This window comes from Halyomorpha halys, unplaced genomic scaffold, assembly GCF_000696795.3.
Source record: "Halyomorpha halys isolate HHAL.00 unplaced genomic scaffold, Hhal_1.1 Scaffold98.1, whole genome shotgun sequence".
NCBI classification, from domain to species: domain Eukaryota; kingdom Metazoa; phylum Arthropoda; class Insecta; order Hemiptera; family Pentatomidae; genus Halyomorpha; species Halyomorpha halys.
In genome coordinates this window covers 2,723,301-2,744,727 of record NW_027107309.1, presented here as the reverse complement: position 1 = coordinate 2,744,727, position 21,427 = coordinate 2,723,301, and the positions used below count along the sequence as shown (strand labels likewise).

Below are 21,427 nucleotides of genomic sequence, written 5' to 3'. Positions count from 1 at the left end.
GAATGTTAGTTGCGAATAAATAGGTACACTTTTGAAGAGATGATTTTATTTATTCAAGGACTTCACCCAACTGAATTTTCTCTGAATTGGTTACTATTGGTAACCAACTTAACCATCGTGAAACTTTATTCAAAGTAGTTACGATTATATTCATAAAGTATGAAAGTTCTTTTGTAATACTGTATACAATTTTGTAATAAGAACTTTTTGGTTATTACAGAAAAAAATACACTACTTTTTATTTTATTTATTGTAAAAAAAAAGAAGAGAAATATACATTAAATAGATTCTTTACATTATATTTAAGGCCACACCATTTACATTTATTTTACAATTTCTTCTGATAAAGGGGAAAGATTTTTCAGTAATAAAGTTAGCATAAGTTATGCTAAACAAGTAGAAACTCGACTGGTCCATAACATGACAGTGCTATTCCTTCATTGGAAAAATTTACAATATCATAAAAGGTATTGTTGTTAAATTTTGTTTAGATGTCTATAAAATTGAAGGATGCTGAATGTTTTGCAGCATTTATTCTGTTTCAAAAAATAAATTAATTTAGCCACCATACAAAGTTATTAACCACCACCTCCTCCCAGTTCATCTTCATACTGTTTGCGGAAGCAGTCACCAACAGGGAAGAAGTCCCAACAACGTTGCTGATACATGTTCCATACATAGGTTTCTTGACCAGTGTATTCAGTATCCGGTTTGTTAATCAGATGCATAAGAAAGAACCTAAAACAGTTTATAAATTATATCTATAAAATTGTAAAATTAAAGTTAGAATTTCTAATTACTTAATTAACAATGTCATTGATTAAATGTATTTTTTTTCTAAATTATTATAGTTCAGGGAGGGAGAGGACAATAAAATTAATGGACAGGACAGATGTAGTATTTACTATATGCCAGTTTTGTACATATTGTAATCCTTCAATGTGGTACAAACAAGTTGAAAAGGAAAGGATAATTGCCCTAACCATAAACGCAACCTAGAAAGCAAATGAAAGTAAACATTAAATAATGCATATTGCAATATCCCCCTTATTTAATAAATAGTTTAGTTATGCCTTGAATGTCTTTTCGTTCTTAATATTGTTGGAATAACATAAGCAAGATATCTAACTTTTATTATAAGACATTATATATATATTAAAAAAAATGGGTGTAAGAGTGTAAAGTGGGTGTGATATATATTCAAAATGAAACTTCGTTTGGCTCCATCAGCTCTACTAATGCAGTGTTGAGCAGATAGGTTCGAGCATTTTCAAATTTTCATAATTTTTCTGTAATCATGATATTTCTAATAAATGCAGGAGACAACAGGAGAGAAAATAATCATCAGGAAAATAAGCTATATAAGTCATTACAGGAAACCCACAGTGATGGTGCTTCAATCGATATGTGTCTCTATTATTGGAACAATTTTAATGGGTATAAGGAATCAAGTGTCACCCTTTGTTCAAGATTGTCATAAACTAGACATTCCTGGGAAGCTTCCTCATTTTTCACTCTTTTGGTTTGGATCATCTGAAGGTTGGACCTCCCTGGGAGTTAATCTTTCTCAGAATATTCCTGGGAGTTAATCTTTCTCAGAATATTATTTCACCAGGATGCCTAATCCACAAGCATGGTACTTATTCTCTCCTAGTAACCCATTGAAATCAAGAGGCATTCTAATAGTGTATTTCTTTGGGTCCATCCAGGAGGTTTCTGCTGAGCATTGGTGTATGCTAAGCTCTTGTAGTAATTGAAACTGTAGAACAGTTGACAGAAATGTACAGGTTGAAAGCATGAAAAAGTCTAAGAATGTTGCTAGCTGATGTCTGCACAAATGCTGTGGTGAGTGCTCTTTAAGAACTCATTTTTCTGTGTTTGAGGTAACTGTGATGACTGTCTTATCATCATTATCCTAGATTTGCTAGCGTGTTGTGCATCCGACCACTAAAGTCAATATCCATCATTGTGTCCCAGTGCATCAATCCGGTAGTAAAGATGAAAGACAAAAATAAATTATAGCAGACTACATCATAGTTTATGTCAGGGTCTAAATGCCTCGGCCAATTGACCAAATTATTATTTCACATGCCTCTGCCTGCCCCTCTTTGGGAACACCAATGATTTATTGATTACTTCACTTAAATCTTCTTTTTCAAGAAAATTATTTCACTATCATTTGATTCCTTCTTTATGTATCATAAGTATCTACATTATTGTGATTTTTGTGCTCAAGCAAATAAGCTTCAGCAAACATTCTTGAGGTCACCAATGTATCTGATCGGTGTTCTCAACATGTTGATTGACAGTTTCTTATCACTTTGGTTGAACTGATGCAAGACCATGATCATGTCTGTTGATAGCTTCAGTGTAATGGAGCACTTTTGATTACTTTCTCATGACGGACTTTTCTCATTTTTTCCCATTATCCTCCTCCTTTTTATGTGATTAAAAAATTCACTTAAAAATAACATCATGTGTTTGGAAATAATGGTCATTTTATTGTTAAAAGAAGAGGAAAATCTTGGTTGGGGAATATGAGGACAAATATGTGAATATGAATATGAATAGAGGAGTGCCAGAAATGCCCCATGATATTGGTAGGATGGTCAAGATAGATGAACTAAGAAGAGAACATTCAATGAACAGTTTATTTTTTTTCTGGTTTCTATTAAAGTACATGGAGAAGTTCCAGCTGTTGAGAAGTTTGTTGGCAGAAAAGTGAAATTTAGTGAGCAGTGTTTAGTTATAAATATTTTGATATGCCCTTTAAATCAGGAGCTTAATGAATAAATGCCATATATTTCTTCTTTGAATGTTGGGAACTTAACGCTTAATAAATCATTTAAATCCTGATCTATAGCCAAAACAGGAGTGTTCACATGGGGTCTCACAAATTGCTATACAAAAATAGATACAGTATTAAATCTGAAACAAAACCTTTTGTATTAGGATTAGGTCTTAAGACCCTTCTAGTTCTGCCATATTCGTAGACACTTTCATGTCTCGAATTCCAGTTTGTCATATGAAGTTAATTCTACTCACTAAGTGAGGAGATTAGTAAAACCTTTTCCTTAACAATGTTTGGCAACTGATTTCCTGCAGCATTATGGTAATGCCAAAAGACTAGTAGTATTTCTAAAATCCTCTCCTAGCTTATCTTAATTCTTATTCTTACCTATATCTCATTCCTCCAGAGAAAATCTACTGAGACTGCACTGCACTCCTTGGTAGGGAGGATTGAAAAGACCTTATTATATAAGGAGTCTGCTTTAGGACTCTTATTCGATGTAGAAGACAAAACAAGGCCTGAGGCAGTCTGTAAAGCCTTATTAGACATTTCTTCCCTGAGTGCGATTATCAGATGGGTAAGATTTGTTCTTAATAATAGAATAATTGTTGTTTTGGAAGATAGTACTAGGCTACAGGCGCTGGCAGTAACTGGATGCCCTCGGGGGAGTTGCATCTCACCGTTGATGTAGTACCTAGTTATGGAGAGCCTATTGAGAAGACTTGAGGATGCTGGGATATTCATGCTTTAGCTGACAATGGATTGATCCTCATTTGTGGAAAGTCTGTGAGTACCATCATGGAACTAATGCCCTACCCACACCTACTAAGGCATTAGAAGTCCTGCTTTCCCTAATACCACTCCACTTATTGATTAAAGGGGAAGTGGTATTAGCCTATCTAAGAATGAAAGAAAATAGACAGTGGACAGAGACAGGAGAAGCTACTGGTCACGTGACAATAGCTAAAGTGATGGAAAGCGAGCTATCAATACTACAATACCGCTCACCACTTCTAGATAAAACAGCCGCTCTAGACACCAAGATTAGTTACCTACACCCAAAGTAAGAGGATTGGGTACAGGGTTTAGTGGAAACCCCAGGAGATTATCTGCCCTGTTTCACTGATGGATCGAGAATGGATTTGACAGGACTAATGGGGGCAGGGTTTACATAGAAGAATTAGGCATAGAACTAAGCTTCTCACTAGGCAAGCACTCGGCTGTCTTTCAGGCAGAAGTGTTTGCCGTCTTGTCAGCAGCTTTATGTCCTGAAGTCACTAGCTGTGAAAGGACTGGCATCACCATCTTTTCAGATAGTCTGTCTGCCCTTCAAGCCTTGGAGTCACCTAGGGTCACCTCTAAATTGGTAAGAGAGTGTAAACAAGCCTTAGAATCATTAGTGTGCTTAAAGAAGCTTTAGCTTGTGTGGGTCCCAGGACACAAGGGAATCACAGGTAATGAAAAAGCTGATCAGCTTGCTAGAATCGGGGCTGAGCACCCTCCTATAGGACCAGAATCATTCCTAGGCATCTCTAAAAGGCATAGGAGAAAAGTAGTTCTTGATTGGACATAGAAGATAGCAGGTAAGGAGTGGAGGGACTGCATAGGGCTGAGACAGGTCAAGATTTTAATAACTAAACCCTCTACTTCTAGAACTAAGTGGCTGCTAAGCCTAAACAGAAACAAACTCTGATTATTAATAGGAGTTCTTACAGGTCATTGCAGACTTAAAAGACATCTTAAGATATGTGGAGTAGTCCATGATGAAACCTGCTGCTTATGCAAACAGGCCCCAGAGACTGCCTTACATTACATAGTAGACTGTGGTAGGTATGCGTCACTAAGATACAAGCTTTTAGGCACTGATAGAATCACAGGAAATGAGGTTTCCTCTATAGAATGAAAGTCCCTTTTGAATTTTATTAGAAAGTCAAAAAGATTTGATATAGAGGAATAAGATACATAAAAGAGCCATTTCATTGGTTTGTCTTGAGGATGGCAAAAAGGACCAATAGGCCCACTTGCCGGACTTGTACCCACCCCATTTCTAGTACCAGTATCTCATTCCTATAAACTTTTTTGACATTAGTAACACAGCATATGAATGAGTAGCGGCATCAAGGCCTTCTCCAAAATAAAATTTAACTTCCTATAAGCACTACTCCTAACTTATGAGTGATATAGTAAAGGCCTGTATTTTTGAAGTTTGGCTGGAGTGGGGGAAAATCCTGAAAGCAAAGGAATTGGGACTTATGAAATAATATACATCTGATCAGGGTCAATCACAAATGTAAAATTTGTCCTTCCCCTTATTTATAGTGAGAACTGGTGGTTTTATTCCTTAATACAGGGTAACCTATGCCCAGTCTAGTCCCCAAAGCAGATAAGAGAACGATAGTGTAGCCACCCCATGAATGAGATTTATGAGAGCTTTCCTCTCTCCCTTGAGATATCTCATTATGAAGTATCCAGTTAGGTATTAATCTAATATGAAAAATATAAAATAACCATTATTGACATACATGTAATTAGCTAAGTTGTGTTCTTGTTGGACATGAGTATCAAAACCATGAGGAACTTTGTCAAAATAATCTTTTCCTATACCACAAATGAAGCAGTTAGATTCCATATCTTCTTTTACACTTTCTAACTGATCTCTCAATTCACCAAAAGCATCAATGATCAAACCTGAAATAATAGGGATGAAAAAATATTTAATGTAATTAATGTCCAGGATTAAAAATTTCAAATTTAAATAACTAAAATACAAATTGTACATTTAGGTATGGTTTTAAATAATGTAATATTAAATTGGCAATTGGATGTACATAAATAAATGAAAATAATAAAGTAAAAATTAAAAATGATATTTTGTTGCTTAAATAGGTTCATATTTTGTTTCACTTTATTAAATTCTACTTCTGAAATGGGTGAATATACCTTGAATGATAGCAAGCAAGATGACAATAACAAAAAAGAAAAATGTAATATCAAACATTATCCTGTAAACTTCATAATCATCACCATCAGGAGGTTCAATTTCATCACCAATACCACCACCAGCTCTAACTCCTTTGTAAAGGTGGAATACAAAACACTGTAAAAAAATAAACAAGTGCTGAACAAAGAATATGTATTTTAATATTGAAAAATATTTTAGAATAACCCAAGATTTTCTCAATAACCTCCAAAATCCCTTGAATTATGAACAATGAATAACTAACATTTACATTAGATAATATGATCATGTAAAATAAAAGAATAGTGGTTTTGTGAACATCAGTCTACAAAAACAAACAACTAAAAAACAAACAAATCAAAAACACTTATCCCTATAAATCTGAAATATGGCAATTTCAGAGGAACATGCATTATTTTATTTTTATTTTTCGAATAAAATATATACACTTTTTACTTTCACATATGTATATATGAAATATATAGTAAAGTATTGAGATTGTGAAAAATTTTTAATACGCATTTTTTATGGATATACATGTTTTGAAGTACCCTGAGTCAAAGTAACCAAGTCTTGCAAATTTGTCAGAGTTTGAATAGTCTAGCTCAAAAATTAAAAGCTGCATGAAACTAAAATTATATATTTAAGGTGAGTACGTGTCAGGGATGTGAAAGTGCCATATGGAATTGATTTTTCAAATTTTTTTGATTTTAATGGAAACAGCTCAAATGATTTGGATTTAGGTCAACATATCAATAATCAATTGAATGATCTTTAATGTCATATAGGGCTCATTCTCAATTGGCTTAATTTTGTTTATTTAAAAATAGTTAACATAATTAAAGCAATATTAAATAATGGATAAGTACAAAATATTAAATAATTTATGAATAATTAAAGGAGAAGGAAAGGAAAAATAGATACTTCCGATTTGAATCAGAAAAGCTGAGATCGCACAATCTTTCCTGATTGTATTATGGCTTTGTTATCTTATGTTAAACTGTTATATTTTAGGAGGAACAAAACTTATAATCGTTATTCCTTGTTCCTAATGAAATTTCAAAAAAAAAAAAAATATATATACAGATATATAATTAGATACTTACAGTTAACATATCATGGCATTTTTTATCCACTTCTTCATCTTCTTCTTGGACATAAAACTTCCGGAAGAAATTGAAAGCAATGACAGTGTAGATGTATACTATAATGGTTAGCAGCATTACAGTCAACACAAGCTTAAAAAATATATAAAAATAAAAATTAAGAAAGTAATTTTAGTATTTGATTAACAATTAATTAAACTAACTAAATAACTCCTGGAAGTCATATAACCTATCAAACTTTCTTTTCATGTCACCTCTGGATAAGAAGACTGCCTATTTGAAGTTGAAATTTATTTTTAATAAAAATATAAGAACTATATTATTTTACTACATATTTATCACCTCTCAAAACATATCCTATTGAGTTGGAAGTTTTTAATATCAGCAGTATAAAAAGTAAGAGGGCATGTGAATAAATTATCTACAATCTCTTAACTTCTGTATCACAAAACTTTGGACCAATTAAAGATATGGTTTCGTATTGAAAAGTTGTATCATACCTATGTGTGTAATTTTCATTAATAAGGTGTCGAGTCTTGACCTCATAAAAATATTGGATACCAGCTAGTGACCCATAAGGTATCAAAATGTGATCTTGGTGATTGAGACAAGATTCAGATTGGCATTGGTACATAACTACGAAGTGTTCCTGATACAACTAATTTCTGTACCCTTCTTTTAATTCACTATTTTATCATCTGCCCACACCAATCATTTGTCATGTAACTAAATCCTCTTAGTATTTTAACTTTTATTTAGTAGGTACATATAAAACATAGATATGAAATAACTTTGTTCACCACAAATTAATTAAAAGCACAAAAATGTTTAAAAGGATATCTGGATAGACTGTTGTATCTCTTGAGTAATCATAGCAAGCTGAAATGAACAGCTTTAAAATCAAATAAAGCTATAAAAATTACAAGAAAACTGTGACAGCAGAATCCTGATATTTGATAACTCATATATGCTGATGATTTGTATGAATTTTATATGCCCAAGCCTTTCTGAAATTTCCATAAAAACAATGAATTCCAGCTAGTTCTCTCAGTAATTTTAATTACTTTTTTCTCCATGTTGTGTAAAATTGATATTTCCAAAAATATTTTGAAAACTTATATTGTTTTAAGGAGAATGATTGAAAAGGAATCAATTACTATGAATTTAAGTTTTTTAATATTTTTATAGTTCTTTCTTATCATCTAATGAATGAATTGTGAATTGCATACCATATTTATAGAATTTATGTTTCAAAAGTGATATTTGTTTCAGTATGGTTTAGAAAATATATCGGAGAAGGTCTAACAAGTGTCTTATCATAAAGGAAAAACAAGAAATTGTTCAGTCAGTGTTAATACTTTGAGTAGTGAGGACGCATTTATCGGTGAAATTTGCTAAAAAATTAAAAGATGGAACCCTCCTAATCGAAGTTTTTACAGATATACAATCGGACAACTAAGATGTGGAACAATGTTAAATAAAATCCTGATTAAAGTAGAGCCGCATGGTAAGTTAAACCAGAGCCAAGGTGTCATATGGTGTCCCCATTTAAATTGGTGTACACTAGATGAAATAAAAGAAGAATTAAATGCACAACATGTAGAAGAGATTAAAAGATTAACATACTTTAAAAATAACGAAAAACATAATAGTAACAATTACCTTATAGCGTTTAATAACCCCACTATTCCACACGAAATTAAAATAGGATTTTATAATATTTCAGTAAAACAATATATTAGAAGCCTGATTAGGTGTACCTTCAGTATGCGATTTGGACACACAAAAGTGACATGTAAAAAACATCCACTTTGTCATTACTGCACGGAAATAGACATGAAGGAATACAGTGCGAAAAACCTTTAAAATGTGTAAATTGTCCCGGTGAACATGAGTCTTTTACAAAAATGATTCCAATGTTTATTAAGGAAAAAGAAATTAAGACCATACAGGAGAACAAAAAAATAACTTATATAGCAGCTAAGAAAAAATATGAATTAATATACCCATTACCCACACAACTAACTTTAATATTGTTAAAAATAAAAAAACTGTTAGTGTTAGCTTACAAACAGAAGAACAAGACAGAAATAATCTTATTAATAAGAAGTCGTCAGAGGCCAGTCAGCGCAGTCCAACTGTTGTCTATGAGCCCCTCACCATAACCCGACCTCTCCAACTATACCCTCTCCTCCTTCTCCCATGATTCCCTCTCTTCCCTCTCATTCTGTTTCCAGTATTACATAAACCTTTTCTGAAAAAGTCCATGAAAAATCACGGCCCTCCACCCGAAAATAGAACAAGACTGAGTAGACTGAACCTCCTCCAGATTTTCTGATGTCTACCTCTTCGGAAATATCCTTTACAAATGAAATCTCTGTTCTCCATGATAGTAAAGATAAGTCACAAAGAGAATGGACGAAAGTTAAAGAAAGAAGAACAAGAAGTAAAACACAATTAATAAGTAAAGTAAAGTCGATATTTACTTTCACATTTTCTGTTTTAAACTGATTATATATTTATTTCAAAATTTCTATATAATTTTTATTATTATTGTTTTATTTATTTTTTAAATTTTTATTTGTGTAAAATATTCTGAACTAAATCAATTTCCAATCACCATTAATGTCTACTTCATTAATTTCTAAAAATTTTCTCTATTTATTCATGTAAAGTAATTTTTTTTTCTCCTTTATTTTATTTTTATGTCATTATTACAATGGAACTTCAACGGACTAAAAACTCACTTTAATGATCTTAAGATTCTGATTAGAGATATAAGTCCGTTTTGTATAGCCTTGCAGGAAACCAATCTTTCAAATCATGATGAAAGAAATTTAAAAACTTTAAAATATGTAGGAAAGATGGGCCATATACAAATGGCTATCATGGAGTACTTCTTGCTGTAAACCAATCAGTTTATTCCGAACTGATCCAAATAAAAATTCATCTCCAAGCAGTTAAAATCCATATGAATTTTACATTCTCAGTATGTAACCTATATCTCCAACACCTCATAGACATATTTAATGAACTACCACAATCAGTGCTTTTTATGGGGGACATGAATGCACATTCGCAGTGGTGGGGTTCTCAAAACCTTAATATGCGAGGTAAAAATAACAGAAAAATTCATAGACTATACTAATCTTCTCCTGCTTAACACAGGGGAACATACTTTCATTAGCTCCAGCTATGAAACTTGTTCAGCACTGGATCTTACTCTCTATAGTCCAACGTTGTATAGTTCCATGGATTAGACAGTTCTTACTGATTTGTACAGCAGTGACCATTTCCCACTTCATATAAAATTTAAAATCATGGATCGTATACATACCAAGCTGAAATGGGTGCTAAAAAGAGCTAATTGGACCCTTGCCTCACCACCACAAATTCAACCATCAGATATGGACACAAATAGAGGTTGTAAAGCCCTTACTAACAACATTAAAAAAGCTGTAAAGGCATCAATACCAATGACTTCAGGATCCCCAAGAAGACCGCTTGTCCCTTGGTTTAATGATAGATGTAAGAAGGTTATGGTTTAAAGAACGTCGTAAGGCATGTAAAAAATTCACCAAATGTATGACGTCGGAAAACTTTATTGAATATAAAAAACACCAGGCTATATGTAGAAATACATTCAAACAAAGTAAGGTGGAGTCATGGAAAAGACTCTACACCCGGACCTGATCAAATCCACTATGACATGATAAAAAAACTCCCAAATAACATGCTAATATGGCTGCTTGACTACTACAATTATGTCTGGTTCACTGAGAAATTCGCAAGTACCTGGCGGGAATCAATAATAATCCCAATTTTACAAAATGGAAAGGACAAGCGGATGGAAACCAGCTACCGATCCATATTCATCACAAGCTGTGTCAGTAAAATAATAGAATGTATGGTCAATAAAAGATTAATGTGAATGATAGAGAGCAATAATTTTTTACAATATTTCCAATCTGGATTCTGCAAAGGTCAATCCACACTAGACCATCTGGTTACATTGGAGACTGAAACCCAATATTTATTTATTAATGCTCAACACTCAGTCACGATATTTTTTGATCTTAAAAAAGCATTCGATTGTATCATTTTTTTTTTTTTTATTTATATCCCTCTCCCTCGCGATTTCTGGCATACGGGGTGCGGAAGCAGTGGGGTACTGGGCGCTGGGGTTTGTGCATGCCACTGTTCCCAAAGGTCACCAATTCTTTACTGTGGTGCAGCCCAGCACTAGGTTTAGCGCCTTACTGATGGAGCTGTGCCTTGTTCACTGCATCCGTTCGGTAGGTCATTCTGGTGCGCATCCGTTCTTCATCTGCTGCAGTTATCAGGCTGGTCCAGCCCTCTCGATAATTCTCTTCTTCCATCAAACAGGGAAAGTCCGATTTGGCGAGGGCGAAAATCCCGGTCTTTTTCAATATCCTGGCTCGGTGTCTTTCCATGGCGGATCAATCTACTATTACGTGTTCTGCTGTTTCAGGAACTCCGCACATGGGGCACCGGGGGTCGATGTTCTTTCCAAAGCTCTGCAGCTTTCCCCGAAACCCCATGTGTCCTGTTAGGATCTGTGAGACCCAATAGTCTGGGATGACCCATTTAGCCTTTAATCTAGAAAGGACGGTAGGGAAGAATTTTCTCAAAGTAGCGCCCTTCTGGCTTGCTACCCACCGTCCATTCCACTTCTGAATTGAGTCCTCCCTCAGTATTTTCTTCCATAAGTTTGGAGTCTCACCGGGTGGCGGATAGGGGGATTCTCACCAAATATGGCGGGAACCGGGGAAGTAAAATACCCGGGAATACTCAAATAAATATCTGACTCAAATAAAATACTAATCTTGAAATAGAATTATAAAGTGCGAAACGTGGGCGTTGATGACCTCAAGGTTTTACACCATGAAAGCCCCAACCAACAACAAAAACTTGTTTAAGTTCTTATTGGTTCAAAGAAAGACTCAGCAAAAAATTCATGAAAGGTAAGAATAACAATTTGTAAAGAAAGGAGTCAAAGAATTATTGTAGGTGTAAGGAGGACAAGGACATTTTATAGTTTGTAGAACAAGACTATCATGTGGAATATCAAGATCAAAATCCAACTAGTTATCCATGAGCATTTTTGGATTGTCGAGTGACTGATAGACATCCATAATCTATAACATTTTATATATGTATTTGACGCTCCTATGATCTCAGCAGTAATTATAACATCAGTCTTAAATTAGGATTTGATATGATATTAACTAAGTAAGTAGCAGTGTAATGACACTTACAAATGAAATAAAATTTATTGTAGGCAAAAAAAAGTTGACAGCAATAATTAATAGCCCATTGATACCAAAAAAATATACCTGCTTTCCATTGTGTGTTACTGATTGTAAGATCGTTCGTAAAGTTTTGAAACCAACTGCAACATCAAGTAAATGAGCAGCAAAGAAAAAGTTGTTGAAGTTTCCCAAAATTGAAAAAATAAAGTACAATAAACTGTACAAGAATGCCTAAAAAAAAAAAAAAATCAATAGACAAAAAATTATAATTTAAGTTATACAAAAAAAAAAAGATTCGAATCATTGGTAGATACAATACATTATCTGTATTATAGGTAGATTATAATGAGAAGTTGATCAGGTTAGATACAATACATTATCTGTGATTGTGACACCTGCTTTCCAAAGCTGATACCTCCAATCAATGTTCAAAATGCTATAAGAACAGAAAAACATTTTTTTGGTTTATGTCATTATTCTAGTTATTCATTAGACAAGTAGAGATTTTTTTTTTTTTCAAATTTATTGAAAATAAGCAAAATTAAAATTAACAAAAAATTATGATTACTCACAAATGAATAAGTCCTGATCCTTCTTCTGTATCTTGGGAACTGAAAGATGTTTTTTCCATACCTAGAAGATTACTAATTGAATCAAAATCATATGTTTCACTGTATTTCTGTCGAACCTTTTTCTTCACAAATTTATCCCAGTAATTAACAGGAAATGATCTGAAAAATATTTGGTTTAGTTAGTTTTATTTTTCTTTAATCCATTTATTGTGGATGGCATACATATATGCCATACTGGTATTCCACTTTTGGCAAATGTATGCCATGAAACTAGCTTTCCATTCCAGCTTAGTTCAATGAGACAAGATAAGGGTAATGCCAGTAGTGAAAGTTGAAAATTATCACCAGTCAATGACGGAGAGTTGTAATTGGTGTACTTCTAACAGTGAACTCTGTTTTTAAATCAAACTCTCCATTCACGAGAAATTTAATTTATTTAAAAACAAATTTGATCCTTTTTTCTCAACTTTATTGTTTTTAAAACCTTCCAATGTTTCGACCCTCAGGTCATTTTCAATGATACCTTTACTTTGTTGTCATTTTCTCTTTTAAAATTCTTAAAAATGCCGGCTAATTGCCTTTGTCCCATCTATAACTTCTTCTATATAACTCTTTCTTAAATTTAAAACTTGTATTAACCACTTCTCTTCTTTCTTTCAGAAGAAAGAGTTATATAGAAGAAGTTATAGATGGGACAAAGGCAATTAGCCGGCATTTTTAAGAATTTTAAAAGAGAAAATGACCTAAGGGTCGAAACGTTGGAAGGTTTTAAAAAGAATAAAGTTGAGAAAAAAAGGATCAAATTTGTTTTTAAATAAACTAAACCACTCTCAAACAAGAATATATTAATAAAAATTAATCTAAGAGAAATTTAATATTGAACATAATTTGACATAAAAAAAATTCTGGTTACTGTCAGAGGGAAAGTCTCAAACAATTCCTTCTATAACTAATGGGTTAATACCAATTAAACTAAAAAAACAGATCTGTCATAGCTTACTTGGCACAAATAACCAATTTATCCCAGTGTGATTTAATATCATCATCTTCTGGTTGCTCAGCGATGTATAAACCATCAAACTCAAGTCGACGAGCTATTTCTTTTTCTCTCTTGAAAATAGCTAGAGGGACCTGAAAATAGATTACTCTGTATGCAGTAATTGTTAAATAGATATATAGCAGATATTTTTAAATCATCAAGGATGTAATTAAATCAATAAAACATTAAAAAATTTAATTTTTTTTGTTCAAATGAAATTAAACCTGATTTAAGCATTTTAATCATCGAAATACTTTTTTTATAATACTTGAGTTTAAATATTGTAAATTGTTTAAGGCCAAAGTTATAAGATGACCGATGCTTCCTTAAGTTGAGACTAAAGACACTAGACACATTGCACCTGTAAACTACAAATGCATGTAACATTAAAATATTCAATTGTACAACCAAACTGAGGTTTATTAAACAATGAAGAGTTCATAATATTTTGTTTTGGATAGAAAGAAAAAAATTGACTCCCCCCCCCACAATAGGTTAGTTATATAAAATTAGTTATTTTTCATGTGTATGAATATAGTATAAAATTAGTTATTAGTAAATTACCCCTCCATATGTCAGAAATTGTCCAAGAAAGGGGTCATAATTAAAAAAAAAGAAGAAAAAAAAAAGGGAAATGAAGATTGGATAAATTATGATGAGCCTCTTTTGGTGCAGTAAATAGGAAGACAACAAAGGATATATGTTTTTTGTCAGGAACAAATTTTTTTATCTTTATTGGATTTTACAACTGTACATAATTATACATTTAGTAAATTTTATGTATGTTATTATGGAGTGATTCAGGCGTGTAGAGAAACTAACCATTTGTAGCATTCTATGAAACAAATTTAATAACTTATTTTAATTATTAGTTAGGTTAGTGATGAGAAATAGTGTACAGCAACACACAGGTCTTTTTTTACTTTGAATAATATCTCGAATCTCTGAAAAAGAGTTAAATATTTTGAAAATAGTAATTAAAAAAAAATTATCATTGAATCTAGGTGCCAGAATATTTAGAGAATAAAAAATAAAAAGCTAATCATGTCACCAACTATGCGTTTGTTACTTATAATACATTGATGTTTCAACTTCTAGGAGCCAATCTCAAGATTCTTAAGAGTCAGAATCTTGAGAATATCACATAGAAGTCGAAACATTGATGTATTATAAGTAATAAGCACATAGCTTGTGACCTCATTGGCTTCTTATTTTTTATTTAGTACATTTTTGTTTTTTAACTTCAAATTATTCAATTATCTAAAGAAAATAATGGCTATTTATTTGTCTTGTTTTATAAATGAAACTTTGTATCAGATATATTAATTTTTTTTAAAACTTACTAATAATAATAACAATAGTTTTTAAAGAAAAATAATAAGCAAGAAATATTTAACATCTTGGCAGGTATGTTGCCAAGATAAATCATAAAAAATATATTACTCCAAAAAAAAATTACATATCAATATATTATTAATACAAATATTACCTTCAGATGATAATATGCAATCAGCATAGCTAAAGAAACAAGAGAATGGAGGGCTGCAGCCAAACGCATAACATGAGCCATATAAAAGAAATCCTCATCGACATGAACCATTTCTATTGGATCATCTTCAGCACTTTCTCCACCACTACTTCCTCCACCACTTACATCATCACCTTCTCCAGTTAATTCTTCCATTAGCTGTTCAATACTTCCTTCCCCACTACCAGCATCATCTTCTTCACCCAATGTTGTAACCTGAACCAAATATTTTTCAGCATAGATATTATGTAAGGTAAGTCAGAGTAAGTGTACAAGTGGAGATGTTTCTCAAATTTGTTTTGTTGGAACAACTACCGTCTATGATAATTTGAAGTAAAAAAGAGAGATTTGCTTCAAATTACAACAGATGATAACTGTTCCAACAAAATAAATTTCAGATAAATACACATTTATGGTATGTGGTACACTTGGCCCAAATATGCACTTACCTTGACTCATCTTACATTTATGTTCTTTTGTATTTTAATACTTACTAATGATAGATCAAATTTTAAATATAATCTCCTATTATTTTGTTAATTATTAATTAATGCTAGCATATGAAGAATTTCATTAATTTTTCACTTATTTCAATTTGTTTAACATTTGTTAGATATTAGAAAGATATTATATACAATAATGTGGTTTGAGTCCGGCTCGGCAGAAAATTGTTTTCTGTTGCACTGTAGCCGTGAGTCAACCATGTAGGTTCTGGAGCCCTCCTGGTCTCCACCCAGCCTCATAAATTAGGAACCCTTAATTGAGTAAAAATTTGGCAGTTGAGCATGATTCTGACCAAATAACCTCCTTGCACACCCTTTGGTCTAGTAACAGTACTTCCTTACAAAGTACTGGATCCTTAACCCTTCATGGGTTGTAGAAGTATAGATTTTAGTATACAATAAGGACATATTATTAATTTTACTAACTACTGTATTATTCGTCTTTAAACAAAAATACTAAGTATATGTTAGGCTTTTTGAAATGATACAACTTTATAATGTGATAGAATAGATAAAGAAGTAAGAGAGTGAGATAGCCTCTTGAGTACAATAACTTCCTCTAAAGCACTGCTGAAGATATCCTTATTCAAATCCTAACTTGGCTCATACATTTTTTCTTGAAAGAACAATAGTTAAGAAGTATAGGGACAATGGGGAACACATTTCCCAGGGATGATAGGGGAACACATTTCCCAGGGATGATGGGAACACATTTCTCAGGTCCGCTCTAGTGGAACTAGTCACAGAGGAAGAGCACAAAATACTAAACAGAATAGACTAGAAAAGCAGTTCCCCAAGTTGTATATATCTCCTTCTATTCATAAGGAAGATCCTGCAGAATCCCATTTTAATCAGATAGCAACTGGTTTTTATAAGACATGTCACTCACAGTAGTATGGCTCAACCAAAGGACCTTTCCTTTGGAACGGACATCCTTATGTCCTCTATCTTTTACAAGGGCTGATGGCCAAGCTTGGTCCAGTAACTAAATAAGTAAAAAGCATCCAGAAAATTGTATGCCCTTGTTAGTAGTCAACTCTGGAAAAGTGTGTAAAAGTACGAGGTAGCTTCTACGAGACAGAAGCATCCAAAGAGAGAGAGGATGTCCTCAGGGATCAGTCCTTGATCTGGCCCTATGGAGATTTGTTTTTGTCGTATATAATTACTAAAATAAAGCTAATGTCTATGTGATTATTTTTTTAATCATATTTATTTGACCCATGCCAGACACCAGTCTCTCAGTTTAGTTCTGTTGGTGAAGAACATAAATCAATAATTAGAGGAACTGGACTGTATGTGGGAAGGCCAGGTTCTGGGTATCCTCAGACAACAAACTCTACTGATCACAGTTTTGTGGTGATCCAGGTCCTCAGGAATCACCATCAGTCAATCAAGGTCCTCAACAAACCACTCAATCCTCCTCTTCTTAATCTCAAAAGATTTTATTTTGTATTTGACTTTGTTATATAAATTGTACTGTAAACTGTGGTTACTTGTTGACAACTGTACTAGCTTTGGAATAGTTATAGAGGGACTAAAGTAGAGAAAGAATCATCTGTCCATGGTAATTAAACCATAATAGTGCCAATTTTTGTGAGATTTGAAAAAGTATAGTAGACACCAGACTGGTGTTAAAACCAGTACGTCAAAGAGCCTGCCTGGATTCTGTGCAACTACACCGAAATCAGACTGATTTTGAATGGGCTAATGTAATGTTGTAAGATGTGTGAAGAATTAACCTGTTCAACTCAGATAATTGTGTTAAGGTACAGAGAAGACCAGGAGCTGAAAAGACGTATTCGATAATGACAGGAACACCCACTCTAGCAATGGACATGCCAGAAAAACTGGTCACAGATATTCAAGCTCAAGGAGGCAATGTTACTAATTAAACTTTTAAGTGCATAGTTAATAATTATTTCTAATTGTTTTATGATTAAATTATTTTTGCTTGTTAATGAAAAAAAAATTCCTTTGTTTCAAATTTTCTTAGTTTCCACCTTCTACTCCATGTATTTATGATTTACAAGGGAAGGAATCTAAAATGCTCAAAAAATAATTATTGTAAGGAATTAGAGTGGGTTGATTTTTTGGAAACCAATGTATATCATGATAATCTTAATGTGAATTAAATGTTATTAATATCATTATTATTATTACTAAATAATACTAATAATAATATATTGCTAAATAGATCATACCTTGTAGAACAGTAAAATAAAGTTTATGCAGAAAGCCAAAACCAATGCAACATATTTAAGATTATAGAAATTACGAGCAAGGAAACTAACAGCTCGGTGAGTATATTTGTTGAAATCAATCTGTAATATTAAGTTTAAAAAATAAATTAAAAAATGCCTTAATTATATTTGATACAGATCAAATCGAATTATTAATAAATTACTTACTTGAGAGACAGCAGAAGGCTCAGAAACTTTCTCTTGTTTGGATTCTGCCTCAAAAGCAGCCATAACAGCTTCTTGTTCAGCAGCAACTTCTGCTCTTTGTGCTGCTTCTTTCCTGGCAGCTTCTCCACTAGAAAATTATTCAAATAATATTGTAGCCAGTATTCTAAACTCATTCACAGGATTTTAAATTTTAGTTATTAATTTTGGGGTACCCCAATATATCAGCAAGTGTTGGTGTTGGAGGTTGTTCTTCATTTTCTGGCTTTGCATGGTCTCCTGTATGTTCCTCTGAACTCCTTTCACCTCCTTCATCCATAGGTATAGCTCCTTCTATGGCTTTTGGCCTGATAATAATAAAAAAAAAAAAGAAAAATTAGAATGAGCCAACAATTGTGTCACTTAGGCTAAAATAATTATGAAGCTCAGATATAACCAAGAAGAGTCTCTTGACTAAATAATTCTTAATTTTAAAGGAAGAAAATCAAACTAGAATGAATTTTAATGTACATCATGCATGAATTGACTACTGGCTAATTATAAATTTTATTTGTTATTGTAAATGTGGAAAATATGTATTTCTGTTAAATGTAACTCTAAAGTCATAAAATTAATAAAGGCCCTTATAACTTATGTCCAAATTACACAAATGCTCATTCCTTGTTTCAGCTCTGCTAAAAAAAAACAGTTTATCATGAAATGTAATTACTTAACATTTTTGTTTATCTCACTTTTTTTTCTGATTTAAAATATATTGAAAAATACCAAAAGTTGTAGAATAAACTAAAATATAAATAATAACTTTATAGCCCTCTTTTATAATGTTTCTCAAAGTGTGCTATAAGACACCAGTAGCCTGGGAAACTTTTCACTTAACAGAGGAAACATAGACAACTCTCAACCTCTGTTCCCATGAATTTAAATATGTTCATGATCACGTTTTTGGTTTGAGAGTGGATAGTTTTCTCTCTAACCAGTTTACTTGACATTCTAAACTTGAAAAACTGATATAAAGAATTTCTATTTCTATGTTGCAGAAGAAGATCGAGGAGAGGAGAGGAAAGGTAGTCCAGTCAAATAAATACATTGAAAAAAAATTGCATCTATTACATTATAAATAAATAATAACTAAATTATTATTTAGAATTGTTTTTCTATTTTCCTAGATCTAGGAGTACTACACGACAAAGGTAGCCATGAAAAAATTCACATTTTAATATATTAGCAAAATTAAAGGAAAAGCAGAACTTTATTAGTTTTTAATTCTTCAAAAGCTACAAGAAGAATTCTGATACGAAGAAAATTGTGGAGAATGAAGCATCTTTTCCACAACAATTTTAACTTTCAGGGCCATAGGACTGTTTTATGTAATTGGAACAAGCACAAAAACTTAACGCTTAAGGATAAGTGAGGTGACATAACAAAAATCATATGATGGGTACCACCAACTGTAATAAAATGAATAAAAATTGTATTATTACCTTATGATTTAATCATGCTATGATAGTTTTAAGATTACAATTAAATTAAACTAGAAAAAAATGAAAATGAATTACGGTGGCTGACTGTCTTCTTTTTTCATATCTCTCGACCCATCGGATGGAAGTAGAGAAGGATCTTCAGGCGGAGGCAAAGCGGGTATTATCCTCAGTGGTCCAGATTTTTCTTCTTCTTTAATTTCTACAACTGGCTCTTCAATTTGCGGTCCTCTCATTAATGAAAATATAATACCACCAATATACCTATATGAAAAGTTTTGTTCATATTCATTTTCCTTAATAATTAATTTAACTCATAGACAAATCTATAATTTTTTGAAGTTATGGGTAGTAGACTGTGTATTACATCAGAATAATATATTTTTTCAGTTTTCAGTCAAGGTGTGACTTTCAAAAAATAAAAGATTGAGTTTAGTTTTTGATAATCAGACATTAAGCAATAAAACAGTGAAAAAAATGAAAATTGTTATTTTAAAATTTTTGGTTATTTAGTTATCATAACTTAATACATTATTTTTTTAAAATACAGTTTTCATATAAAATAAAATTCTTTTGAAATCCGATTTTCTCTAAGGTTAGATTTTTGAATTATATTAATATTGTACATTGAAGGAATGGTATATATTTAGAGCATGTTCATTAGTCATTAGTCATTTGAAAAACATCTCATCTCCATTTTCCCCCAAAGCTGGGGTTACCATCCAGATTTACAGGTTAGTGTAAGCCTCACCCATTCCACATAAAATACTAAACATAGGAGAACCATAAATGCTTACATTAAAATAAAAAAATATGAATATGAGTTATAGTAAAGTCTTGGAACAGTTCCTTGAAATTTTCAATAAGGAATGAGACTGAACTACATTTTATGGGTTACTTTGTATTTTAAGAATAGTTTAATAGCATTAAAAAAAACTGGGTTATTACTATATGTGTCCTTGTGCAACTATTGTTAGTTGCAACCTATTTCTCATGTTTTTGCACTGAAATAGGTTCAAATAAATATTATGTTTTATGTTTTTTCTCAGAGCTTAAAACTATCTATGAAGCAGGTACCACCACTTGTATGATATTAAAAATTAAAATTTATGCATTAATGAAAATATCTATACTTACTTCAGTACAACTGATACCGAATATCCTGAGTAATAAAACATGTAGAAAAATAGTTTAACAAAACCAATTATTAGTTCAATGACTGACATTTGTTGCATTTCAATTATTTTATGCTTAATATTGCTAGGAGATAAAATTGAAAACATATAGTAAATTCCATCTTTTGTTGCTTGCCAACCACGTCTAATTGGATTCCTTGAAATATTACCAAATAATTAATTATAATATAAAAATAAACAAAGAGGGAGTAAAATAATGAAGTAGTAAAAAACCTTTCTTCATCTTCATCTTCCATGTAAGAATAAGAAGATGCTCTTTGTTTTCCACCTCCAGAACCAGTGGCATCATCTGTTGCCATAAGCCCGCTGGCATGTGTCATCTCAAAAATTGCATCTTCGCAGAAGTTAACAAAAGCTTCCAACTTTTCTTTGTCACCTCCTTCTGTGACAATTGAATAGAAAAATGCTCGTTTTGATTCCTAAAAAAAATAACAGATGCTTTAATTAATATTTCATAACTACAACTATAACAACATGATAATAACAATGATTTTAAAACTGAGGAAGAAATATTTAGTTGGAAAAATCTTTCATCTCTTCAAGTCTTTTTATTACTTTAGAGAAATAATTCCTTTAT

General features: G+C 32.1%; 1 protein-coding gene across 1 annotated transcript in view; it reads right to left on the bottom strand.

The window, feature by feature from the left end:
• Nucleotides 1-232: 232 nt before the first annotated feature.
• The window catches only part of RyR (Ryanodine receptor), a gene marked incomplete at its 5' end in the record, with an annotated part of 97,883 nt that continues 76,688 nt past the window's right edge, over nucleotides 233-21,427 (bottom strand). Inside the window, 15 exon segments of the mRNA XM_067045598.1 lie at nucleotides 233-738; nucleotides 5,314-5,479; nucleotides 5,732-5,888; nucleotides 6,857-6,988; nucleotides 12,214-12,360; nucleotides 12,505-12,565; nucleotides 12,702-12,860; nucleotides 13,702-13,832; nucleotides 15,230-15,484; nucleotides 17,973-18,092; nucleotides 18,180-18,306; nucleotides 18,392-18,523; nucleotides 19,733-19,918; nucleotides 20,792-20,986; nucleotides 21,064-21,269. Coding sequence (XP_066901699.1) covers nucleotides 579-738; nucleotides 5,314-5,479; nucleotides 5,732-5,888; nucleotides 6,857-6,988; nucleotides 12,214-12,360; nucleotides 12,505-12,565; nucleotides 12,702-12,860; nucleotides 13,702-13,832; nucleotides 15,230-15,484; nucleotides 17,973-18,092; nucleotides 18,180-18,306; nucleotides 18,392-18,523; nucleotides 19,733-19,918; nucleotides 20,792-20,986; nucleotides 21,064-21,269 — 2,334 coding nt within the window.